At 42.2% G+C, this 27507-nt stretch overlaps 1 protein-coding gene across 4 annotated transcripts in view; it reads right to left on the bottom strand.

Annotated features, from left to right (window-relative positions):
- Positions 1-27507, bottom strand: part of MED27 (mediator complex subunit 27) — a 203912-nt gene that overhangs the window by 46688 nt on the left and 129717 nt on the right. For all 4 annotated transcript variants that reach the window (XR_005364883.1, XM_038548959.1, XM_038548958.1 and 1 more), the window contains exon 4: positions 25508-25601. Coding sequence is in view for 3 of the 4 variants with exons in the window: in XM_038548959.1 (XP_038404887.1) it covers positions 25508-25601 (94 nt within the window). In the remaining variant the exon portion in view is untranslated. The remainder of the gene's footprint in view (positions 1-25507; positions 25602-27507) is intronic.

Genomic DNA, 27507 nt, shown 5'->3' with positions numbered 1-27507 from the left:
GGCAGTGGGTTTCTCACAGCATAAGTCCCACCTGATTCTTCAGAGTCAGATGCCCAACTATGCTTCACCCCATGAGCGCTGGGGTGAAATTGACCTTTCCAACAAGCACAGGGAACTCTAGCAACTCTCTGTACACTGGTAAGGTGCCTAATATGGACAGTACTCAAGTCAGTTTTTGCTGAATTAAAACAAACAGGGATACCTGGGTGGCTCAATCAGTTGAGTGTCTGCCTTTGGCTCGGGTCATGATCCTGGGATCCTGGGATGGAGGCACTGCATTGGGCTCTCTGCTCAGTGGGGAGTCTGGTTCTCCCTCTCCCGCTTGTGCTCTGTCTCACACTCACTCTCTCGCATATAAGTAAAATCTTTAACAAACAAACAAGCAAACAAACAAACAAAGAACTTGAACTCTCCTAGCACTTATTTGTGCTCCTGGTTTTTGTTCATTAGTTCAAGAACTATGAACAGGTGCCTCCTTTGTGCAGGCACAGCTCTGAGCCTGGGAAATGAGTGAGAACAAGGAAGAATTTGGTAATGCTGTGTTTTTCTGGAAGACCTCACATGACAGTGGGGGATTTGCGCTCAAGGCTAAGATTGGAAATGTGGGCGCCAAGCCCCACCCCATCTTTGATCTTCTGTGACAGGTGCAAGCCTTGTGAGAACCAGGCACGCAGGAAATATTTGATGACAGTGGTGACCAAAATCAAGATGGGGAGGCTTCAAAAGCAGTAAAACATTCCCGAGATCTGGTGGCAGCCCAGAACAGCCAGAAATGAGAAACTATGTAGGATAGCAGAAACAACATGCATTTTGGAGTCAGACTGACAGACGTTAAACCTTAACTTTGCCAATTATTTGCTATGTGCCCCTGGCAATTTATATTGCCTTCTGGTGCAGTATCTATCTCAGAGGGCTGGTGTGGGTTACACTGCAAAACAGCACTTCAAAAATGCTTACAGGGCACTTAGCCCGGGCTAGGCACTATTCCAGGCACTGGGGATCTCACAGTCTCTGCCTTCACAGAGCTTATATTCCAGTGGGTGGAGATGGACAAGGAGCTAATAAATACCATGCCATATGGAAAATGCTATGAAGTATAATAAAGCAGAGGTAGGGATAGAGTGGCTGTGGATGGGTTGGGTGCTATTTTAAAACAGTGTGATCAGGGAAGATGTAGGAATCTTCAGGAAGTGAAGAAGAGAGCCAACGGCAGGCCTGATGTGCTCGAGGAGCCATGAGAAGGCTAGGGTGTCTGTAGTGGAGTGAACCAGGGGGCAGGTGTCAGGAAATGGGGCAGTTCATGGGGGGCCTTACAGATCATGGCAAAGAGGTCTCTAAGTGTGATGGGAAGCTAGCAGAGTCTTCCACACGCAGTCTCCAGCTGCGGTGTGCAGAGATGACAGAGGTGCCAGGGCAGAAGCAGACAGGCCAGTTGGAGGATGCTGTAATAAGCCAGGTGAGAAAGAAGAGGCAGGGGAACCTAAGAATTCCAATTTGGGCAACAGGAGGAAGGAAGGTGTCACTGGCTGACACAGCAGCCACTGCTCACACATCGAGTGCAGGTGTTAGCAGCTGTAGGGACTGGAGGCTAACGCCCAGGGAAAGACCTGGACTGAGGGTGTCAACCTGGGCATCATCAGCTAACAGAATGTATTTAAAACCATGGGTGTATGAGGTCATCTAAGGAGAACACGTAGACAGAGGAGGTCTGAGAGGAGGTCTGAGAACTGAGCCCCAGGACACATGGATGCTTTGGGAAGAGGAAGAGGAATGTTCGAGTCTGAGAACTAATCAGTAGGGAAAGGAGGGGAGATGCTGAAAGAATAACAGCAGCTATGATAAAAGGCGAAACCCAACCACACTCCCACTTGGGCAAACCTCCCACCTCCGTAATTTAAAGAATTGGAGAGATGGAATATGTTACATCCTGTAAAATGAGCACAATCCTCAAGTAGCCACCTTAGAAGCAGACACAAAGACCGTCACTGTGTTATTTTAGCTGCAATTATGAGAATGAGAGGCAAAAATGGAAGGTAAGTGTTTTCATTTCATATTCACAATGTTTCTGATCAACAGTCATCATGGTAACTATGTCATGAACCACACCTATGAAATCCCATGACTGTCAACAAAGGTCCAGCAGAAATCACAGCAGCCGGGGGCCCTCACTGTGCTCTTAGCATGCTGCCTGGATTCACAGTAGTGGTAGAGGCAGAGGTAGTGGCAGAGGCAGAGGTAGTGGCAGAGGTAGTCCTCACAACAGCCCCATGAAAGAGGACTCTGAGCAGCTCCATTCTGCAGGGGAAATGACAGCAAAGTCCAGGGAACCACTCAAAGTCACACTGTCAGCAGCAGCCCAGCCAGGATATGGACCCCGGCGCACTGACCCTAGAGCCTGCATCCTCACTGTGGTTTGCTTAGGGGCTGTGTTAGTGATGATGATGACCACCTGCTCTGATAACTGCACATAGCACAATTCAATTAATTGCAATTAAGATGAAACATAATACAATTTATATAACTAGTAATATCATAGACCATGTTACTGTGGACTCATACTCATCTTTTAATCCAATTGTCAATGGAAATAAATTGTGTATGTCACTTTTACTGGAATTGAGCAACTGTTTTATCTCAACACCCCGACAAAAGGAAAAGATTAACTAGAGGAAAAATCAACTGTGTAGATTAGGATTACAGAATAAAGTAAAATGCCAAGATAAACTGCTTTTAAAATCAGCTGAAGATTTAATATAGCTCTGGAAGGTTTCAATTATTTACATGCTTGGTCTATGCAGTGTATATCTGAGCTAATGAGATTCAATTGCGGTGTATAAATCTGAAACAGGACAACCCAATTGTCTAAAGGAAATAGCAGCTTGGGCTCCTGTGTTAATAACTCTTCAAAACAAAGATTATGATTCAGCAAGAGTAACATCATTTTTGCTTCGCATTATTGATTGCAGTGGGCGCTGAGAGAAATGGCTCCATTTGGTCAAATATAAACTCTGAGACAAGGTGCAAGGGGTTTCACAGAATCTATTGATCAGTATCATTGTTCTTTTAATAACAAAACAACAAAAATAATTTATATCGTCTCTTTGTCCTATGGTGATTATGAAGCCCCAAGGGAACCCTCCTTTGTAAAGTTCCCCACATATAGTACCAAGAGCCATGTAATGCCACATAATAACATGGACCCACAGATGTTCGTAGGTAATTGGCCAGATCACAGCACTTCCCCTTTAGGGTTTTCAGGAGGGCTTTGTGCATGTACTAGATGATATTGTTGGTACTGTCAAGTGCATTTTAAAGCAAAGCGACCCATTTCAGATCAATCCATGACATCTGTACACAGTATATTCCTTTAATACAGGTATAAACAGGGCTTAGGAGCACAAAGGAAGAAACTATCTCAGGCTGAAGTAAGGGTGAACTTCTTGAAAGGTAACGCTGGATCCCAATCTTAAAGAATGCATAGCAGTTTTGCCAGAAAGGGCAGGAGGTGGACAAGAATGCCACAGGCAGAGGGAAGGACAGGCACAAAACACAGAAACAAACTGGTATGGAGTATTTGGAGACTCTGTGGTTCCTAAGGAGCCTCTAGAAATGCGAAGGTATTTGCACCTGCTACAGTAAGTGGAGGAGAGCTACTGGTGTTTAGCAGCTTGGGGCCAAGGACACTAAAACTTCTGCAATACACCAGCCAGCTCCATACCAAGAGGAACAATTACATCCAAAATGCCAATGTTGCCTCTACTGGGAGTATTAGAGAGCACGGAGAATGCCCAGGCAGAGGGGAGAGAGGTGGGGGGGGGGGGGGGGGGGGAGAGGCAGAAAGGTAAACTGAGGCCAGGCTATAGAGACCATAAAGCTTCTCTATGGAGGAGGGCTTTATATCCTTCAAGCAACAAGAAGCCAACAGAGTAGGACACTGGCATGGTGAGAATTGCCCTTTGGCATGATCACTCAGATGCAGAAGATGGACAGGAGGCAGAATGTCCAGAAACAAGGAGGCCAGGAGACCAACTGGATGGCTACAGCAAGAGTTCTGGCAACAGAGTGGATAGCAGGGCAGATGGGTGGAGGGGCTGGCTGGAAGTCACCAGACAGGGCTGACGGTACATCAGCAAGTGTGCACGTGGCACTCTGTGTGTATGGGGATGGCTCCTTGCTAGAGATGACAGTTTGGGGTTATCTTTCACATGGTATTTGATCAGTAAGTACCTGTTATAAGAATCAAGTAAGTACTGGAACAGAGAGCTGTCATCTGGGGGCAGGGTGTAAGACAAGGAATCTGGAAATCGGGTACCCTGAAATAAGAACCAACACTTAGCACTGATACAACTGAGTGACACAATTAAAAAAAAAAAGTTAATTGTGGTATAGTGCATTCACTCAAGCCACTGTTCACCCTGCCTCACAAAGTTAAGTGCCACCTGTTTCTACCAGACATTAATTTCATATAATGTGTTCAAAATATTTTTAAAGTAAAATCCAACTCCTTTGGAGTTGGAATCGCTTTCTCCAACATTTATATTCACTATTGTAAATGCCAGCCGAATGAAATACACCTGTTAAGGGTGATGGAATACACTTCCCAATATTTGGGGGACAAATGCAATTGACGTGTTGAGGAAAGTTGTACATCTGAATTATGGGTATGAGGGTATCATTAGAAATGGCTGATGACTACCAGTATACTGGTATTTTGGGGTATGGTTCTAGGGTGCCTCACTGGGCTTTCACTAATTTAGACTAAGGATTTTTAGGGAATCAGGGCAACTATCAAACTAAACACACATTCCAATGACAGATGTTAAGTGTACTGTGCTGCCTCTGGAAACGGCTATGTTGAATTAATAGCTACAGATAGTAAAGATAGAGCATATACCTAGGAAATGGTATTTGGAAACAGGAAGCAAAGAAGGAAGGAAGGGAGGGAGGAAGGAAATAGTATAAATTGCTCTTGAAAGTAATTCTAAGGAAAAAAATGCTTATGTCAGGAAATAAAGACTACGTAACTAAAAAAAAGTTTTTAAAGACTTAGTTGTCAGAAAACTGAAAACCAGATTTAATGCCCAAGCCCTTTTTAAGCCGCTCCACTCTCGTGCCTAAAAGTATCAAATCCATCTGCTTCCTCTATTTGGCCCGCATTGTTAACAGCAGTACTTCTAGCACTGGAAGCCACCAGAAACTCACTTGGAAATGAAGTACAAATGTTAAAATGTACTGAATATAAAACGAGAGGACACAGAGTAGAAGCTGCAGCAGGCAGGTGACCGGCCAGGTAGCCTAAACAGACAGGACTCGGAGCTCTAGCTGGGGTTTAAGACCAGTGTAATTAGCCTTCTCTAGGCACCAGGCACCCTTTCTAATGGAAGCCACAGCCCCTGACCCTCAGGAAAAGGCATTGAAGTGCATCTGCACACAAAAACTGCAGAGATTTCTGGAAGCCAATTCATCACCTTTCAGGGGGTCACGGACCAAGATTAGGATCCCCGTCACTACAGCAACAAATAATTTTAGAAGATGAAGTAGGAACAGGATAGGGAGCCCCCACAAAATGACATCTGTATGTTTTAACAAAATACTGTATCTACACAGACCTTAAAATCACATGCTTTCAAAGCTGAAGCCAAGCATATTTAGCAGAAGCACTGCATATGCTTTGCCTAAGAAACCTCAAATTAAGTGGGCCCAGAAAAATGACCAAGGCCACACTCCCCTCCCTCTGGCCCTAGTGCAGTTTCCCATTCCTGGTGTGTGGAGTCCCAAATTCATCTCTGGCAACAGGGAGGCTGGATACTCCAAGGGTAAGTGGCATCATGAGCATGCAGGAAAGTACAGTCACACTGGAAGAGAGCTAAATAACATCGAGGTAGCTTCAGATTAGTTCTCAAAAATGAATGAAAGTCTGAATTCCTGAGTCAGGCAGACGAGGGTCTGAACCATCACACCGGGACTGATGATCTGGGGTTATCTTTCAGCTGCGTGCCTTGAGCCACCCAGCACTTGGGGTCCTGACTGGGGCTGCATGGGGTCCCAAGGTGGAGCACGTAAAGAACAGAGCTCGGGCCTGGCACAGCAAACACAGGTAGTAAACGAGGAAACTTACTAAAGAAATATCTAATATCAGGACAGCCTTGCTACGCCCAATGAATTCTATACCAGAAAGGACAGCGTTTCTTTTACAAATTTTAATCCTAGAATCATGCATGATTACATAAATGCTTGCTTGCTTATTTATTTATTTATTTATTTATTTATTTATATTATGTGAAACATTAACATGTTTCTGAAAGTCAAAACTATACAAAAGGTACATTCAGAGTCCTGTCACTCCTCCCCACACACATCCTACCTACACATCTACTTCTCCTTAGTTTCTTTACTGCAGGTTTATCTTTCATGTGTGTTTCTCCTCAGAGATGAGAAGGTGACAGTTATTTGATATCCTCTCTTTCTTACCAAAAAGGAAGCATATTAAAGAACATTCTTACACTTTGGTTTTTTTTTCTCCCAACAATATATCCTGGAAATCACTTCATAGAAGTCATAGAGGTCTTTTGCAATTTTATTTTTTAAATATTTATTTATTTGACAGAGAGAGAGAGAGAGAGAGAGAGAGAGTGAGCACATAAGCAGGGGGAGCAGGAGAGGGAGAGGAGAGAAGCAGACTCCCCGCTGAGCAGGGAGCCCCATGTGAGGCTTGATCCCAGGACCCCAGGATCATAACCTGAACCAAAGGGAGATGCTTCACCTACTGAGCCACCTAGGCGCCCCCTTCTGTGTTCTTTTTTAAAAGATGAAAACAGGAATGGCGTGGCCCCACGGTGAGGTCGTATCATAATTTATGCAGCCCCTCTCTTCATGGAGGGCATGGAGGTTAGTTCCAGGGTTTCACAATTACAAACAAACTGTAATTCATAACCCTGTGGACATGCATGTTCATATTGTAGGAGGTGTGTGATCGGTGTAAATTCCTGGAGAAACACCACTGGGTGAACAGGTACAATGCACACACAGCTGTATCAAACATCGGCAAAATCCTTCCACAGTGGCCGCATCACTCTGCATTCCCACTAGCAGCGTACGTTAGCGTGTGTTTCCTTATCGGCTCACCAGCATGTGCTGTGATACTTTTTAATTTTTGCCAGTCTGGTAGTGAGAAATGGTACCTCAGGGCAGTTTTAAATAGCATTTCTTGGGATCCCTGGGTGGCGCAGCGGTTTGGCGCCTGCCTTTGGCCCAGGGCGCGATCCTGGAGACCCGGGATTGAATCCCACATCGGGCTCCCGGTGCATGGAGCCTGCTTCTCCCTCTGCCTGTGTCTCTGCCTCTCTCTCTCTCTCTGTGACTATCATAAATAAATAAAAATTAAAAAAAAAAACATTATTAAATAGCATTTCTTTACCGATGCATGAGTTAACATCTTTTCTGTGTAAGTACCATTTTTATGTCTTTTTGGAGGGAGGCATGAATGTCTGTCCCCCCGCCCCCCATTTTCTATACCATTTCTGGTCTTTTCCCCTTTATTTTTAAGATTTAAAAAATGATCTTAGGGATGTTAGCTCTGTATCTGTGATATATGCTGCAAATATTTCCTTCCAGACTACCAACTGCCTTGATTTTACTATGTTTTTGGCCACATAAAAAGCGTTTTCCTTTCTACGATTGAGGCCCCTTTATTATCATACACTAAAGTTTCATATGTACTTGAATCTACTTCTTGCCTATTTTATTCTACTAGCCTGTTTGTCTACCTATAAGCCAATGCCACACAGTTTTTTTCCCCCCGCACAGTTTTTTTTTTTTTTTTTTTTTTTTTATCCTTAGTATCTATTTTTTTTTTTTTTTTTTTTTATTGGTGTTCAATTTACTAACATACAGAATAACACCCAGTGCCCGTCACCCATTCACTCCCACCCCCTGCCCTCCTCCCCTTCTACCACCCCTAGTTCGTTTCCCAGAGTTAGCAGTCTTTACGTTCTGTCTCCCTTTCTGATATTTCCCACACATTTCTTCTCCCTTCCCTTATTTTCCCTTTCACTATTATTTATATTCCCCAAATGAATGAGAACATATAATGTTTGTCCTTCTCCGACTGACTTACTTCACTCAGCATAATACCCTCCAGTTCCATCCACGTTGAAGCAAATGGTGGGTATTTGTCATTTCTAATAGCTGAGTAATATTCCATTGTATACATAAACCACATCTTCTTTATCCATTCATCTTTCGTTGGACACCGAGGCTCCTTCCACAGTTTGGCTATAGTGGCCATTGCTGCTAGAAACATCGGGGTGCAGGTGTCCCGGCGTTTCATTGCATTTGTATCTTTGGGGTAAATCCCCAACAGTGCAATTGCTGGGTCGTAGGGCAGGTATATTTTTAACTGTTTGAGGAACCTCCACACAGTTTTCCAGAGTGGCTGCACCAGTTCACATTCCCACCAACAGTGTAGGAGGGTTCCCTTTTCTCCGCATCCTCTCCAACATTTGTTGTTTCCTGCCTTGTTAATTTTCCCCATTCTCACTGGTGTGAGGTGGTATCTCATTGTAGTTTTGATTTGTATTTCCCTGATGGCAAGTGATGCAGAGCATTTTCTCATATGCATGTTGGCCATGTCTATGTCTTCCTCTGTGAGATTTCTGTTCATGTCTTTTGCCCATTTCATGATTGGATTGTTTGTTTCTTTGGTATTGAGTTTAATAAGTTCTTTATAGATCTTGGAAACTAGCCCTTTATCTGATATGTCATTTGCAAATATCTTCTCCCATTCTGTAGGTTGTCTTTGAGTTTTGTTGACTGTATCCTTTGCTGTGCAAAAGCTTCTTATCTTGATGAAGTCCCAATAGTTCATTTTTGCTTTTGTTTCTTTTGCCTTTGTGGATGTATCTTGCAAGAAGTTACTATGGCCGAGTTCAAAAAGGGTGTTGCCTGTGTTCTTCTCTAGGATTTTGATGGAATCTTGTCTCACATTTAGATCTTTCATCCATTTTGAGTTTATCTTTGTGTATGGTGAAAGAGAGTGGTCTAGTTTCATTCTTCTGCATGCGGATGTCCAATTTTCCCAGCACCATTTATTGAAGAGACTGTCTTTCTTCCAATGGATAGTCTTTCCTCCTTTATCGAATATTAGTTGCCCATAAAGTTCAGGGTCCACTTCTGGATTCTCTATTCTGTTCCACTGATCTATGTGTCTGTTTTTGTGCCAGTACCACACTGTCTTGATGACCACAGCTTTGTAGTACAACCTGAAATCTGGCATTGTGATGCCCCCAGATATGGTTTTCTTTTTTAAAATTCCCCTGGCTATTCGGGGTCTTTTCTGATTCCACACAAATCTTAAAATAATTTGTTCTAACTCTCTGAAGAAAGTCCATGGTATTTTGATAGGGATTGCATTAAACGTGTATATTGCCCTGGGTAACATTGACATTTTCACAATATTAATTCTGCCAATCCATGAGCATGGAATATTTTTCCATCTCTTTGTGTCTTCCTCAATTTCTTTCAGAAGTGTTCTATAGTTTTGAGGGTATAGATCCTTTACATCTTTGGTGAGGTTTATTCCTAGGTATCTTATGCTTTTGGGTGCAATTGTAAATGGGATTGACTCCTTAATTTCTCTTTCTTCAGTCTCATTGTTAGTGTATAGAAATGCCACTGACTTCTGGGCATTGATTTTGTATCCTGCCACGCTACCGAATTGCTGTATGAGTTCTAGCAATCTTGGGGTGGAGACTTTTGGGTTTTCTATGTAGAGTATCATGTCATCGGCGAAGAGAGAGAGTTTGACTTCTTCTTTGCCAATTTGAATGCCTTTAATGTCTTTTTGTTGTCTGATTGCTGAGGCTAGGACTTCCAGTACTATGTTGAATAGCAGTGGTGAGAGTGGACATCCCTGTCTTGTTCCTGATCTTAGGGGAAAGGCTCCCAGTGCTTCCCCATTGAGAATGATATTTGCTGTGGGCTTTTCATAGATGGCTTTTAAGATGTCGAGGAATGTTCCCTCTATCCCTACACTCTGAAGAGTTTTAATCAGGAATGGATGCTGTATTTTGTCAAATGCTTTCTCTGCATCCAATGAGAGGATCATATGGTTCTTGGTTTTTCTCTTGCTGATATGATGAATCACATTGATTGTTTTACGGGTGTTGAACCAGCCTTGTGTCCCAGGGATAAATCCTACTTGGTCATGGTGAATAATTTTCTTAATGTACTGTTGGATCCTATTGGCCAGTATCTTGTTGAGAATTTTTGCATCCATGTTCATCAGGGATATTGGTCTGTAATTCTCCTTTTTGGCGGGGTCTTTGTCTGGCTTTGGAATTAAGGTGATGCTGGCTTCATAGAACGAATTTGGAAGTACTCCATCTCTTTCTATCTTTCCAAACAGCTTTAGGAGAATAGGTATGATTTCTTCTTTAAACGTTTGATAAAATTCCCCTGGGAAGCCATCTGGCCCTGGACTCTTGTGTCTTGGGAGGTTTTTGATGACTGCTTCAATTTCCTCCCTGGTTATTGGCCTGTTCAGGTTTTCTATTTCTTCCTGTTCCAGTTTTGGTAGTTTGTGGCTTTCCAGGAATGCGTCCATTTCTTCTAGATTGCCTAATTTATTGGCGTATAGCTGTTCATAATATGTTTTTAAAATCGTTTGTATTTCCTTGGTGTTGGTAGTGATCTCTCCTTTCTCATTCATGATTTTATTAATTTGAGTCTTCTCTCTCTTCTTTTTAATAAGGCTGGCTAATGGTTTATCTATCTTATTAATTCTTTCAAAGAACCAACTCCTGGTTCTGTTGATCTGTTCCACAGTTCTTCTGGTCTCGATTTCGTTGAGTTCTGCTCGAATCTTTATTAACTCCCTTCTTCTCTTGGGTGTAGGATCTATTTGCTGTTTTTTCTCTAGCTCCTTTATGTGTAAGGTTAGCTTTTGTATTTGAGTTCTTTCCAGTTTTTGAATGGATGCTTGTATTGCGATGTATTTCCCCCTTAGGACTGCTTTTGCTGCATCCCAAAGATTTTGAACGGTTGTATCTTCATTCTCATTAGTTTCCATGAATCTTTTTAATTCTTCCTTAATTTCCTGGTTGACCCTTTTATCTTTTAGCAGGATGGTCCTTAATCTCCATGTGTTTGAGGTCCTTCCAAACTTCTTGTTGTGATTTAGTTCTAATTTCAAGGCATTATGGTCCGAGAATATGCAGGGGACAATCCCAATCTTTTGGTATCGGTTCAGACCCGATTTGTGACCCAATATGTGGTCTATTCTGGAGAAAGTTCCATGTGCGCTTGAGAAGAATGTGTATTCAGTTGAGTTTGGATGTAAAGTTCTGTAGATATCTGTGAAATCCATCTGGTCCAGTGTATCATTTAAAGCTCTCGTTTCTTTGGAGATGTTTTGCTTAGAAGACCTATCGAGTATAGAAAGAGCTAGATTGAAGTCACCAAGTATAAGTGTATTATTATCTAAGTATTTCTTCACTTTGGTTAATAATTGATTTATATATTTGGCAGCTCCCACATTCGGAGCATATATATTGAGGATTGTTAAGTCCTCTTGTTGAATAGATCCTTTAAGTATGATATAGTGTCCCTCTTCATCTCTCACTACAGTCTTTGGGGTAAATTTTAGTTTATCTGATATAAGGATGGCTACCCCTGCTTTCTTTTGAGGACCATTCGAATGGTAAATGGTTCTCCAACCTTTTATTTTCAGGCTGTAGGTGTCCTTCTGTCTAAAATGAGTCTCTTGTAGACAGCAAATAGATGGGTCCTGCTTTTTTATCCAGTCTGAAACCCTGCGCCTTTTGATGGGGTCATTAAGCCCGTTCACATTCAGAGTTACTATTGAGAGATATGAGTTTAGTGTCATCATGATATCTATTCAGTCTTTGTTTTTGTGGACTGTTCCACTGAACTTCTTCTTAAAGGGGAATTTTAAGAGGCCCCCTTAAAATTTCTTGCAGAGCTGGTTTGGAGGTCACATATTCTTTTAGTTGCTGCCTGTCTTGGAAGCTCTTTATCTCTCCTTCCATTTTGAATGAGAGCCTTGCTGGATAAAGTATTCTTGGTTGCATGTTCTTCTCATTTAGGACCCTGAATATATCCTGCCAGCCCTTTCTGGCCTGCCAGGTCTCTGTGGAGAGGTCTGCTGTTACCCTAATACTCCTCCCCATAAAAGTCAGGGATTTCTTGTCTCTTGCTGCTTTAAGGATCTTCTCCTTATCTTTGGAATTTGCAAGCTTCACAATTAAATGTCGAGGTGTTGAACGGTTTTTATTGATTTTAGGGGGGGATCTCTCTATTTCCTGGATCTGAATGCCTGTTTCCCTTCCCAGATTAGGAAAGTTTTCAGCTAGAATTTGTTCAAATACATATTCTGGCCCTCTGTCCCTTTCGGCGCCCTCGGGAACCCCAATTAAACGTAGGTTTTTCTTCCTCAGGCTGTCGTTTATTTCCCTTAATCTATCTTCATGGTCTTTTAATTGTTTGTCTCTTTTTTCCTCAGTTTCCCTCTTTGCTATCAACTTGTCTTCTAGGTCACTCACTCGTTCTTCCACCTCGTTAACCCTCGTCGTTAGGACTTCTAGTTTGGATTGCATCTCATTCAATTGATTTTTAATTTCTGCCTGATTAGCTCTAAATTCTGCAGTCATGAAGTCTCTTGAGTCCTTTATACTTTTTTCTAGAGCCACCAGTAGCTGTATAATAGTGCTTCTGAATTGGCTTTCTGACATTGAATTGTAATCCAGATTTTGTAACTCTGTGGGAGAGAGGACTGTTTCTGATTCTTTCTTTTGAGGTGAGGTTTTCCTTCTAGTCATTTTGCTCAGTGCAGAGTGGCCAAAAGCAAGTTGTATTGGGAAAAAGAGAAAAAGAGAGGAGAGAAAGAAGGAAAGAAAAGAGAAAGAGAAAAAAAAGGGAAGAAAAAGAAAAAAAAAAACGAAAAAAAAAAAAAAAAAAGAAGAAAAAGAGAAAGAAAAAGAAAGGAGAAAAAAAGGGGGTGGGGGAAGGAAACAAATCAAAAAGCAAAACAAAACAAAAACAAAAACAAAAACAAAAACAAACAAACAAAAAAAGAACCACCGGGGAGTATCTTCTGATTCTGTGTACTTTAAGTCCCTTGGCTTCTCCTGGAAGTTGTCCGTCTAGCTGGTCTTCTGGGGGAGGGGCCTGTTGTGCTGATTCTCAGGTGTTAGCACTTGGGGGAGCTGCTGTGCCCCTGCCTGGTGCAGGGCTCAGTGGGGGTTGTTTACCCCGTGAGGCCGCAGGAGGAACAGCCCCAGTGGCGGGGCAGCTCTGGAAACCTGGATTCAGCTCCGGCAGGAACTCCGTCTGCACGGCCTGGAGGCTCCGGGGCGGGGCCGCTGATCTGCTCAGCTCGGGGCAGGAGCGTCCTCGCTGTCCTGGGCCCTCCCGGCCTCTGCCTGTCCCGGGGGAGGCGGGATCCTGGGCTGTGTCCCGGCGCCCTGTGCTCCGGAGCCTGCGCTGGTGGATTCGCGCTCCCGGGCCGCGCAGCCCCCTCCGCGGAGCCGCCGCCCGAACCCCTCCGAGCTGCTCCTGGAACCGCGCCGCCCCCTCCGCACGGAGCCTCTTCCTCTGCCCGAGCCCCTCCGAGCTGATCCCGGGGCCGCGCAGCCCCCTCCGCGGAGCTGCCGCCCGAGCCCCTTCAGCTTCTCCGGGTCCCGCCGGGTCCCGCCGTGCGCGCTGCAGCCCTTAGGGAGCTCGGCGCACTCTCCTGGGCGCGCAGTTGCTGTTACTGTCCCCGGGAGCCCGAGGGCATCCCCGCCCTCCTGAGTCCTGCTCCAACTCCCCGCGAGCCCCTTTCCGCCCGGGAAGGTCGGTGCAGCTCCTGCTCCTCCGGGACGGGGCTCTCCTGTCCTGGGGACACTCGCCCCGGCCTCAGCCCGGCTCCTCGCGGGGCCCCTCCCCCTTGGAGGCCTTTGTTCCTTTATGTCTTTTTCCCCGTCTTCCTACCTTGATAGAAGCGCGAACTCTTCTCACTGTAGCATTCCAGCTGGTCTCTCTTTAAATCTCAGGCCGAATTCATAGATTTTCAGGATAATTTGAAGGTTTTCTAGGTAGTTTGGTGGAGACAGGGGATTTGGAGACCCTACTCTTCCGCCATCTTGCTCCTCCCTAAATCCCCCCCGCACAGTTTTAATTAGAGAAGCTTTAGAGTATATTTTCATGCCCAAGAGACCAGTTCTTTTTTGGTGTCTTCCTATCCTTTCTTTCATGTTTTTCTTCCATATGAACTTTAATATCAACTGAAAAAAATCTTTTAATGATCACATTAAATTCATTTACATTTACTGATACATACGGTGTCAACTTGGTCACATAACTGCATAGTTATCATGTGCATGGTCTTTCCAATGCTTCCTTCTGTGCGTGATGTTGTTTGTCTTTGCTTGCTCTCTCAGTAACTGATTGACTGACTGTATTCATGAAGGCTTATATTTTTGTTCTCATTATTATCTTTGTATCTATACATTTTAATGTCTGTAGACTCCCATTTTCCTAGCATTTTAGTATCTTGCTTATCAATTTTTAATGGTGTCCTCTCATGTTCATCTATCACATAGTCTTGCTTCAACAACTGAACACATCACATGCTCACTGTCAGTCCCTAGGCACAGGCTCCCCACTCAGCTCTTGGGTGGATGTATCTCATCCTTTGGTAGATTCCACAAGATGGGCTGACAGGCACAGGATTTCTGTATGTTTAAAATGGTTTTTCCTGGTCTTGCTACCTGAAAGACACATATATTCTTGATTTGCACTTTCTTTGAAAATGCCACCACTCCATCCCTGCTTTGTTTTATGTATTGTTTTTGAGACAGCTGATGCCAGTCTAATTATTGTCTTGCAAGTTACTGGATTTTTTTTGGCTTGGAAGCTCTGAGGATTTTTTCTCCATCTTTGAAGTCTGCTAGCATTACTAGTCTGTATCTTAGACTCAATTGTTGCTGGTCAATTTTCCAAAGCATCCGGCAAGCCCTTTTGATGTGAAGATTCAGCCATTCTTTAATTTAGAAATTTTTCTTACAGTCTTACATATTGAGACCATTTGTTCCATTTTTTGTTGTTGTTGTTGTTGTTTTTCTTCTCCACAGATTCAGATTATATCCACGTTGTTTCTTCTTTGCCTGGCTGTCATGTCAACCACTGTCCCCCTGACCCATTCTACTTCTTTGCCTCCTTATCATTCTTCTGGCTGTTTCCCCACCTTTCCTCGATGTTCCTTATTAAACTTCATGTGAATATCTTTTTCCTTGAACATCTTGAAATTTAGTCTTAGTATCTGAGACAATTTTATCGTTTTCTTCCAAGTTTTCCAGAGTATACTAAATTCTTCTCATTTCTGTTCTGAGTTTCTGATTTGAGGACTTTTAAAAGTCTCTCCCCAAATGCTTGAGGGTATTAAAACCAGTTTGGAGTGCCATACTCGACAGTTTTCTTCTGCTTTGGGGTGTTTGCTTCCTAGGGGTGGGATAGGTCTTCAGTTGAGGTGTTTATTTGTTCAACATCTTAATATGAAAAAAAAAATATGAAAATTTTCAAATATCTAAAAAGTCAAAAGAACTATAGAGTGAACATCCATATTCCCATGAACCAGATTCTGTAACTGTCATTTTGTTCTACTTGCTTTATCACAGATTCATTTATCTATCCACCAACTCATCTTATTTTTTTGATGCATCTGCAAGTTGTAGTCAGTGTATTTCATCCCTCAACACTTAGGCAAGCACATCCTTAAGTAGTTTAACATTAATTTAAAATTTTTTGTAAGGTAAAATTTGCCTATAATGAAATGTATATATCTTTAGTGTACTGTCCTCTGAATTCTGAAAAGTGCATGCAGCCATATAAACCACATCCCTATCAAGATACAGAACACCTGCCCCACCACATAATGTTCCTTCATGCCCTTCCCAGTCGATGCCTGCCCTAGCTCTCTCAGGGTAATATTGTTCCTATCCACCTTAGTCTTGGCCTGTTCTAGAACTTCATGTAATTCAACTATACAGTATGTCCTCTTCTGTGTGAGGTATTTTCCCTTCAGCAAAGGCTAATAGCGAGTACACCAAGTGATATAGTGCACAAGGATTTGTTTGCATTTTCTTTTTCTTTAAATCACACATAGTTTGGACTGTGGGCATTTTTAGTCTTCTAGTTGTGCTTACTATGTGGTTTCTGTAGCTGTATTTTTGTTTTTCTGAACTGTTTGGAGAATTCGTGGAGAGTCTTGCATTTAGATGGCCATCCACAGTGTTTCTGATTGTGAACATGTTCAGACACAAAGGAAGAGAGATTGCTTAATAACCACCTGGATTAAAAAATGATCAAGACTTTGCCACAACTGTTTTATCTATCCCTCCCCTTCCTCTACGGCAATATTTTAAAGTACACCTTGTATATCATCTCATATCAGTTCTACAAACTTCAGTGTCCACCTCTAAAACAAAGACCTTTTGTTTCATGGTCCTTGTCATTATCACACCTAACAATATTACCCAAAATTCCTTGGCATTGGTTGAAATTTAGACCATGTCCAGATCACTTGGACTGCTTAAGAAAATCTTCTCTTACAGTTGGTTTGTTGAATCAAGATCCAAACAAGGTCTACACTTCACATATTGCTGTTGAAACTTTCCAGCATTCCATCCTTTCTGTTTTTTCCCTGTAACTGATGTCAAAGAAACAGAGCTGTCTGCAGAATGTCTCCCATCCCTTTGTCTTGTACTTTTTGACTTCTTTTTTAATATCAAAGTTTTCTATTACTAATACATTTCCATTCATATCACTGCCATTGCAACAAACATTTCTGGAACCACCTTTCTGAAATTTAGTTTGACATACTAAGCATTGTAAACATGCTTAGTTAGTTGAATATACTTCTTCCCAAAGTAACAGTTCTCAAACATTTTGGTCTCAGGACCTCTCTATGCTCTTGAAAAACACTGAGGACACACCCCCTCAAGAAACTTCTGTTTCTGTGGGATACAGCTACCAATATTTACTATATTAAAAAATAAAACAGAAATGTTTAAAGACTACTGGAGCCAATCAATAGGTGTTGGTGTGATGACATCATCTTATGTGATAGAGGTTCTGGAAAACTCCACCGTGAAAGTGCAAGTAAACAAGAGTAAGAAAGGAGAGTGATATCTCAGTATTACCACAAAAACAGTTTTGACTTTGTGGATTTCTTCAAAGGGTCTCTATGACCCCTTGGTGCCAAACCATAATCTGAGAGCTGCTGCCATAAAGAATGGATCTGATCTTTGGAAAAAATGTCTTTGGAATCAGGTTTTGTAAAGCAATTTTGATGTGTCCAAAATGAAGCAGAACTATAAAAATGGATTTAGGGATCCCTGGGTGGCGCAGCGGTTTGGCGCCTGCCTTTGGCCCAGGGCGCGATCCTGGAGACCCGGGATCGAGTCCCACGTCGGGCTCCCGGTGCATGGATCCTGCTTCTCCCTCTGCCTATGTCTCTGCCTCTCTCTCTCTCTGTGTGACTATCATAAATAAATAAAAATAAAAAAAAATATTTAAAAAAAATGGATTTAAAAAAATTAAATTCAAGTTCAATTTGGCTAACATGTAGTGCATTATTAGTGATTCATCAGTTGCATACAACACAGTGCTCAATTACATCTAGTGCTCTCCTTAATGCCCATCACCCAATTACCCCTTCCCTCCAACCACCTCCCCTCCAGCAACCTTCAGTTTTTTTCCTAGAGTTAAGAGTTTTTTATGGTTTGTCTCCCTCTCTGTTTTTTCATATTTTTCTTTCCCTCACTTCCATGTTCATCTGTTTTGTTTCTTAAATTCCACAAGTGAAATCATATGGTATATGTCTTTCTCTTATTTTGCTTAGTAGCAAAATACCCTCTAGTTCCATCCACGTCATCACAAATGTGCAAGATTTCATTCTTTTTGATGGCTGAGTAATGTTCCACTGTGTGTGTGTGTGTGTGTGTGTGTGTGTGTGTATCACATCTTCTTTATCCATTCATCTGTTGATGGACATCTGGACTCTTTCCATATTTTGGTCATTGTGGACATTGTTGCTATAAACATTGGGATGTATAAGCCCCTTTGAAATAATTTATTTGTATCCTTTGGACAAATAACTAGTAGTGCAACCACTGGGTCACAGGGTAGGTTTATTCTTAACTTTTTGAGAAAGCTCCACACTGTTTTCCAGAGTGGTGGCACCAGTTTGCATTCCCACTAACAGTGTAAGAGGGTTTCCCTTTCTCTGCCACCTTGTCAACATCTGTTGTTTCCTGAGTTGTTAATTTGAGCCATTCTGACTGTATGAGGTGGTATCTCATTGTGGTTTTGATTTGTATTTCTCTGATGCTGAGTGATGTTGAGCATTTTTTCATATGTCTTTTAGTCATTTGTATGTCTTCTTTGGAGAAATGTCTTCTGTCCATTTCTTGACTGGATTTTTTAATAAATCTTATAAAACGGCATTTATATCAAAAAAGCATTTAACAAAGAATTCCAATAATGTTCTGTGCTGTGACAAAAATGTTGACATGTGGGTGGAACTTCCTAAAGCGACTGCTGTGGAATCATAGAATGTCAGCACCGAATGGCCTTCAGAAATCTCTGAAGGTCAACTAAAGTCACCATCTGAATCTTTATATGTCTGGGAAAGACGTGTTTTGCTACTTCGGAATTGCTGGTAGAGTGTAAATGAGTGCAACCATCTAAGGATACTCTTTGGTGTTTTCACGGGTAATCACATGTCTGCGTGCCCTAATGCACGCTTTCTCTGCTTTGGCACTTACATTGTAAGCTGGACAGCCCTTTAAGGTGGGGGGCTGCCCTTTTCACTTTAAGATGGCTAGCAGAAGGTCTGGGCTCTACCCATTGCACGCCAGTAGCACCCCTCTCCTCAAGTTGTGACAAGTAAAAATGTTTCTAGACTTTGCCAAATGTCCCTTAGCAGGCAAAAATCACCCTGGCTGAGAACTACCACCCTAAACTGAGCTCTGCTTCTAGGAGGAGTGCTGTGAAAAACTTGAGCTTAGGGTACCAAGGATATGAACAAGAATATTCAGAGCACACTGTTCATAGTATCAAAACCAGAAACAAATCAATGACCACTGATAGAAAAAGGGATAACTAAATTAGCATATGCTCATATAATGGAAGATTTCATATCAGCAAAATCAATAAGCTATAGCTAAATCAACTATTTGAATGATATTAAGTAAAAAAAAAAATGTCGTGAAAAAATTAAGTCCCTGAAGGTAACATATGATATCTTTTAAAAATAATTAAGTACAACAGGCAAAGTTAAAGAATACGTTATTTAAGAATACATATATATGTATATGTTAAAGCTTCCCTTGTAAAAGGGAAGGGAAGCGAGAATGATAAGCAAAGGGATGGTTAACAGTTCCCTACAAGGCAGAGGCAGGGGATGGGAGGGGATGCTCACCAGGTGTTTGGGTTGCAGAAAAATCCTAGCTCTAGGGCTGGGTGGTAGGTTTAATGTTTACCATATTATTAAAGAAATACGAGAGGGCCACACCTGGATCATGAATCAAGGATCATGATCAATTTAATTTTGTACACCTAAGTTAAAATAAAATTTAAAAAATCCCAGGTCTCCACACAATCTGTGAGTCTGGTCCACTGCTTCCTCAGTCTCCTCTCCTCCCCTGGCTCCCGGCACTCGGGCTATCCTAGCCTCCTTGGTTTTATCCGAACACACCCACTGTCATCCAGTTAGGGTCTTTTGTACCTGTGCTGCCCCTCCCGGACCCAGCTCAGCACTGCGCCCCACTGCCTGCAGGTGGAGGGCTTCCCTGACCCCCGCCCTACTCCCACAGCACCTCTGCCTCTCTCCAGCCCCTGTCCTGCTTCCTTTCCCCTTAGCCTTAGCCTCATCTGCCATCATATTGTGCAACAACTGGTTGGTGTCCCACCCATTCCCGTTCCACAACACAGGCTCCAGGAGTACAGGGACGTTGGTCAATGCTGAACAGCACCCACAACCATGCTTTTCTCTCCTCGTGCTCAGAGTATTTACTGAGGAAGTGACTGAATGCTTCAGCAACCTAGCTCATAAAATAGCCTGACACCAGAGCTAGGACTTACCAAACAAACTCGCCTTCACTGGAACTCCAAGACCACAATGGGTTTAAAATCATTTGTCAAAACGTGCTGCACAGATTATCTGAGGCTTCAGTGGGGCACCTGGGAAATGTGCCTCTTGGGCTCTATCCTGGAGCAACAGAATCAGAATTTCTATGCTGTTTGCCATGGATGTGCATTTCCCACAAAGTACACTGGTGATTCTTAGGTCTCCTACAGTTAGAGGACTGTGGAACCCAGTGGAGAAATCAAAGTCTAGAATAATTAAGCTAGTTAAGCTGTTCACCAGTCTTTCCTTCCACAAGAGCTTCTGACAGAGCAAAATGAGATGTGTCTGAATGGTTTAAAAAAGATGTGTCATTCAAAAGCAAGGCATGAATATGTTAAAGACATTAAAGATTAATTAAAATGTATATTTAGAAAGATAGATAAATACGTTTTATCTCTTGTAAAACGTAACATAAATATTAATTTATTAAATATTGTGTATATTTCAAATACTGTGATTGAGGATTCATCTTTTTCTTTTTTTCTACATTTCTATACCTAGTGGATCAGTCAAAAATCATAGATTAATATTTTAAAGGCCAAAAGAAGCCAGCTGCTTGTTCTAGTCTCTGATTCAGTTAAGCTCTTACGATATTTTGACTGTTTGAAGCAAATTAATAATGGGATGTTAGGTGGTAGATTAACTGAAGCTAAATATCAACATAGCTAGATTTATTTTTGGATGGCTGAGCTCATCCCTTAAAGAACGGAAACAGGATTTATTATATCATGAGTTATTAACTTACACAACACTGAAGCAGCCCCCTCCACCCCCCACCAGGGCAGAGAGCCAGCCACAATGTATTTAAAGATTATGTAAGAGACTGAAAGTTTATATTTCCCATCAGCTAGGACTTGGTGTTTACAGGATACAGTCAATTACCTAAGGCGCATAAAGATGCCAGAAGAAGTTAAGGCAATAACTGTTCTGACAGTTCTGGAATTAAACGAGTACCCATGCTGATTGCCTCTCCCCTGAGCAGCAGGTCCCCACTGTAGCCAAGATGGGCAAACTGATACATATGGAAGAGAAAGATACTTTCATCTGTCATTTGTGTTTCTATGCAGCAAACACTCCCTGAGCACCTCAGGGTCCTCCCTTCCCGCTTCTAGCTCCACCTCCCACACAGGCACTCTCTGGGGGTCCACACGTGTGGAAAGGATACCTGTGTGTACTTCAAGTCAAACACAGTGCCCAGGCCAGAAGGGGACTGCTCCTAGTGGTTCTCATGGGCTCTGAAGCCCTGGTGCCTCCAGCCAACAAAGAAAGGTTGGTTTTGCTTTCAATGAGCCAAACTGACTCCAATCGCCTTAAAAAGTACCAATTCTACCCTCTCCCTTTTCTCATTCTATACTGTGAAAAACCTGATGATAGACTGTGGCTCCCGATTACAGATCTTTGCACACCTACAAAGTTTCTTGGCAGTGACCGCTTGGTGAGGGGAGGAAACCAAAATGGATCATCACCACACTTGCCTTTTGTTCATGGAATGCTCTGGAGTTTAATGACTTTACATCTTTTACTATGTGTGTGCACAAAGAAATCCCCACCCCTGGTACTCATACACCCAAACTGGAAGAGATCTATAACCAGATCAGCAGAAAGTGTTGATTGCAAAGAACAGGTCACTTAACTGGAGCCATTTCTGGACACCCCTGTAGGCCAGTGGGGGCATCATGCTGTTGTGTTTCACAGCTCAAGTGGCCCTGAGGAAAAAGTGGTCTGCTCCACTGCACTAGCCCCGGAGCTTGGTTATTCATCCACCTGTATTTTGGTGTATGTGTAAAAATGCTCAGGCCACCATTATTTAAAAAGCACAGCTGGAAACAACCCAAACACATACAGAAAAAGAATAAAGTGTACATGGTCATAGAATGGACTATTACACAACAATGAAGATGATCCAATTACCAGGTATGACCACCAGCATGGATATACCTCAGAAATCACACACACATGAGAGACAGAGAGAGAGAGAGAGAGAGAGAGAGAGAGACCAGAAACAATACACACAATCTGACCCTATTTTTATGAATTTCAGAATTTAACAAAACTAATTTGTATATTATTTAGGTATGCATGCCTATCTTGTAAAATGCATTTAAAAGGAAGAAAAGAGGAGGATTATCAGGATGGTGGTGACTCTGGCTGGAGAGGCAGGGACTGGAGAGAGGCATATATTGGTATAACCATAGCTCTGCTTCTTAAATTGAGTGGTGAGCTCATGAGGTTATCATTATGCTTTATATTTGCCATACGTTACACATATCCATTTGTAAATATCAAATTACATCATAAAAAAACCTTAAGAAGAAATTAGCAGCTCAGGACCTGGTAATCCAGGTCTTACTTGCCATCACTACGAGCTGTAACCAATAGGATGAGGAAAGTACCCCAGAGACTTAGGAACTGTGTCCAGGCTGTGTGGCCAGGTGAACCCCCATCCCAAGTTTTCTCACTTGTAACAGGAAAACAAGTGAAGGTCTACTTTACCATGCAGACTCCTGCTTTCCCAGCCCTGCCTCTCTTTTGCTGGGGAATCATCTCCTCCACTCCATGCAGTTGCACACGGCTAACAAGGCACAACACCCCTCCTGTCCCAGAGGAGGAACAAGCCCAGGGAAGTCTGGTAGGAATGTTTCGCCCAGGCCATAGAGACAGGCACAGGATGGAAGGCAGTGGATGCCGAATCATTTGGGCCAAAGTGTCCCCCCAAAGGACCATCGTCCTGCTCTGGATGCCCCTGGAGCCACCCTGGTTTTTGTTCCTCCTCGCAGATCAGCTCTACCTTTAGGTCTGTGAGCATCTGGCATCATTAGAAATCAAGACCAAGACAAAAACAAACCTTTTCTTATATTAATCAGAGCAGGTTTCTGTTGATTGTGCTCAAGGAAGCCTGGCTGACTCAGGAGGAATTATCATTTTATTAAAAAGCACAGGTGCAGTTTGGGCCTTGGCCAAGGCAGGTAAAAGGAAATGTCAGCAGAGACTGCTCGTGTGTGTCCTGCTTCACCAGCCTTGACTGTCTGTCCTGGTCAGTCTCACTTCCCAAAGCTTTCCAGAATACACGGTACTCCAGATGTATATAACCCACTGCAGACTGATCTCCAGAAAACACCACTTCCAACTCTTGCCTGAACCTCCCACAGGGCTTTCTTAACTGCCTATGGTGCAGGTCCCAAACATTCCCACTGAGGTCATGGGGAGCCGCTGACAAGCAAGGGCAGAAGAGGAACTGCTGGTCCTGCTCTTCTGCCAGGTAAGAAGTCCCTCGGCCTCAGAGAAGGTGTCTGTGGCAGCCGCAAATGGGCCAGAGGTTGGCAACCTAATAAAATGTCATCTTGTGAAAGTAAAAGCCAAACCAAGCAGTGATGTTGAAAGTATGATTATCCACCCAGCAATCTGATTCTGAATCAGGTCTCTCACTGCTGTTCCTATCAACATGCACCACCGTATGTGAATTCCTCTGTCACCTAAGGAAGGTAACAACTAGCTGGCTAGAGGCATAGAAGATTCTGAATTAGTCACGCATGGGGGGAAAATGCACATCTAAAATGAGGCTCTTCCCCTGAATCGAGCCCTTAAACTCCCTCATCGGTCTGTTAAAACAGCGGCTCCATGGGAAAGCAGATGGGGCTGACAGGTCATTGTAACATAAAAGCCCGCCTTCTCAGGTGGAAGTAACTCTGATATCTTAGACCTGCTTACCTATGATCCTTTTCACTTTGCTCATTCTCTTCAATGCCAAATCCCTGTCTCCATCATGAAATGGAAGCTCAATGACCCAGAAATAATTTGAACAAACCTATTTCACTGAGGATGCTCTCATTTTTATCTTCATTAACTCCCTGGTCCCTGTCAAGTATGCTGAAAGCAGGATTTATGTTTTAGCTGCTGGGTCTGGAGGATCTTAAAATTTAGACAATTTGTACATTTAACAGAGGCAGAAGATATTACATGTTTTGTAGACAGATACAAATTGTTTTCTTTTTCCATTAAAAGAACACTGTATTACCTCACACTGTGTTTTTTAACTGTAAGAATTTAAAGTAGCACAATACCCAGATGAAGTTCACTAATTTCTTTCCCATATAAGAGATAACACACATTTAATAAGCCCACATCTCTTCCTTTCTTAAGAGAAAATCACACACACACACAGTAAACCCATTCTCCTCAGGTGAATGGCTGGAGTGAATTGTACCTCATCCTGGGTGACTGGCTCTCTATAATAAGACTGCAAAAGTAAAATGCTAAAGTATGAGGAGTTCACACAAGGCCCCAAAGCAGCAGCAACTGACCAGACACAAAAAACACTCAGTCTTGAAGCTCACCTCCCGATGCCCATGAAAAACCATCACTCTGATTCGATTAATTCTGCTTTCTGTAAAATGTGGTGGCTCCTCCAAATCTGTTTAGAGAAGCATTCTTCAAATTATTCTTCAAATAATTATCACATACAACATTAGAAAAGCCTCCCTTCCCTGAGGTCTCTATGCCTTTCTAATTACTAATAAAATTTAACATTTCTATTCCACTGTATTTCCCAATCACACCTGTCTTTGGTGAATTTATGCAAATGCGAACATCAGTGGTATGGGTGTGAAGCCAACTTGCTCAGAGCAACTCAAGATCAGAAACAACAAACTGGAAATCATCAGTGATAAGGTCTTAGAACACTTTCTTCAAATACATAATGGATTTTAGAAGCGATTTTCCGTAGAACCTGGTTCTATTTTATTCTTAGATTTTATTAATTAATTTATTTCACAAAGAGAGAGGAAGTATATGAGTGAGCAGGGGAGAGGCAGATGGAGAGAGAGAATCTCAAGCAGACTCCATGCCCAGCGTGGAGCCCAACATTTAGCTCGATATTATGACCCATTAAATGGATCGTGACCTAAGCTGAAATTGAGTCAGATGCTCAATCAACTGAGCCACACAGGCGCCCTGAACCTGGTTCTATTTTAAAATAGTGTTTTCCTTAGCAGGATCTAATAGTTGGGCATTTCTATTGTCTTGGGGACAATATAAAACTGATTCACCAAAACATCATGAACGGACTTACATGTAGAATGGTCTTACAGTATAGTTCTCCTTTGGGTCATTCTTAGATGGGCTCCACAACTTCATTCAAAAGCCAAGTTTCAACGTGCAGAATTTTGAAACTACGGGATACCAGTGAAGAGAAAGATGCTATTTACCATCAAGTTGGGATTTAGTCTCTATTCTCTGGATCCTACAACACACAGCTGGAGACTTAATCTTGAGGCTAGGCTTCTTCCACATGGCCCTATAGACAGGTCAAGCAGAACTTACCAGAAGCATTGCTGATGTGCCATTGGGCCTGGATAAGTGGATGGACATTTCAGGAAACATCCTGTCAATGCGGCTGATCACATCGTCTACATACCTAAGTGGGAAAAAGAAATGCACACATATGAACTGGAAGCTTAGTCAAACACAAACCTACAGTGTACTAAAGACTTCTCAACAGTGGTTTCTCAGTGCAATATAGTCAAGAAGACAAATGGGATTTATAAGTCTTTTTATAAAAAATATTACTCTCTCATTCCTCCTTTTGACTTTCAGGACTAACTTGTTTTGGGGCTTTCTTCTGGTATTTACCTTCATATTTCTACACCAAAGGTTTTTTTTTTAATTTTTTATTTATTTATTTATTATAGTCACACAGAGAGAGAGAGAGAGAGAGAGAGGCAGAGACATAGGCAGAGGGAGAAGCAGGCTTCATGCACCGGAAGCCCGATGTGGGATTCGATCCCGGGTCTCCAGGATCGTGCCCTGGGCCAAAGGCAGGCACCAAACCTCTGCGCCACCCAGGGATCCCTACACCATACGTTTTTAATGCCAGTTCTTGCCTTTTCATTTTATTTTCTAAGTTTCTATTTAAATTCCAGTTAGTTTACATACAGTGTAATATCACCTTCAGGTGTACAATATAGTGATACAACAATTCTGTACAACATCTAGTGTTCCTCACAAAAGCATTCCTGAATCCCCATCATCTATCTCACCCATCCCCCCACTCACCTCCCCTCTGGTGACCAGCAGTGTGTTCTCTATAGTTAGTTAACAGCCTGTTTTTTGGGTTGTTCCCCTCCCACTTCGTTTCCCTTCCTTTGTTCATTTGCTTTATTTCTTAAATTCCACATGTAAGTGAAATCATATGTTATTTGTCTTTCTCTGGCATATTTCACTTAGCATAGTATTCTCTGGCTCCATCCATGTAGTTGCAAATGGCAAGATTTCACTTTTTTTTTTTTTACAGCTGAATAATATTCCATTGTGTATTTTTCTTTTATCCATTCTTTATCTATTCATCAATTGATGGACACTTGGGCTGCTCCCATAATTTGGCTATTGTAAATAATGCTGCTATAAACATTTGGGGTGCATGTGTCCCTTTGAATTAGTATTTTTCTATTCTTTGGGTAAATATCTAGTAGTGAGATTGCTAGATTGTAGGGTAAAAATATTTTTAACTTTCTGAGGAAGCTCCATACTATTATCTAGAGTGGCTGCACCAGTTTACATCCCCACCAACAGTGCAGGAGGGTTCCCCTTTCTCCACATCCTTGCCAACATCTGTTGTGTTATTGATTTTGGCCACTCAGACAGGTGTGAGGTGATATCTTATTGTAGTTTTGATTTGTATTTCCCTGATGATCAATGATGTCGAGCATCTTTTTATATGTCTGTTGGTCATCTGTATGTCTTCTTTAGACAAATGTCTTTTCATGTCTTCTGCCCATTTTTAAATTGGATTATTCCTTTTCTGGTGTTGAGTTTTGTAAGTCCTTTATTTTGGTTACTCACCCTTTATCGGATATGTCATTTGCAAATATCTTCTCCCATTCCATAGGTTGCTTTTTAATTTTGCTGACAGTTTCTTTCATTGTGCAGAAACTTTTTACTTTGATGTAGCCCCAGTGGCTTATTTTTGCTTTGGCCTCCCTTGCTTTAGGGGACCTATCTAGAAAAAAGCTGATATCATGGCTGATGTCAGAGAAATTACTGCCTGTGCTTTTCTTGAGGACTTTTATGGTTTCAGGTCTCACATTTAGGTCTTTAATCCATTTTGAATTTACTTTTGTGTATGGAGAAGGAGAATGGTCCAGTTTCATTCTTTTGCATGTTGCTGTCCAGTTTTCCCATCACCATTTTTGAAGAGACAGTCTTTTCCTCATTGGATATTCTTTCCTGCTTTGTTGGAAATTAACCGACCATATAATTGTGGGTTTGTTTCTGAATTTTCTATTCTCTTTCATTGATCTTTGTGTCTGTTTTTGTGCCAGTAC

This window comes from Canis lupus, chromosome 9 (genome assembly GCF_011100685.1).
Source record: "Canis lupus familiaris isolate Mischka breed German Shepherd chromosome 9, alternate assembly UU_Cfam_GSD_1.0, whole genome shotgun sequence".
NCBI classification, from domain to species: domain Eukaryota; kingdom Metazoa; phylum Chordata; class Mammalia; order Carnivora; family Canidae; genus Canis; species Canis lupus.
Note: the sequence above shows the minus strand (reverse complement) of the source record. Positions and strands in the feature narration are given on the sequence as shown.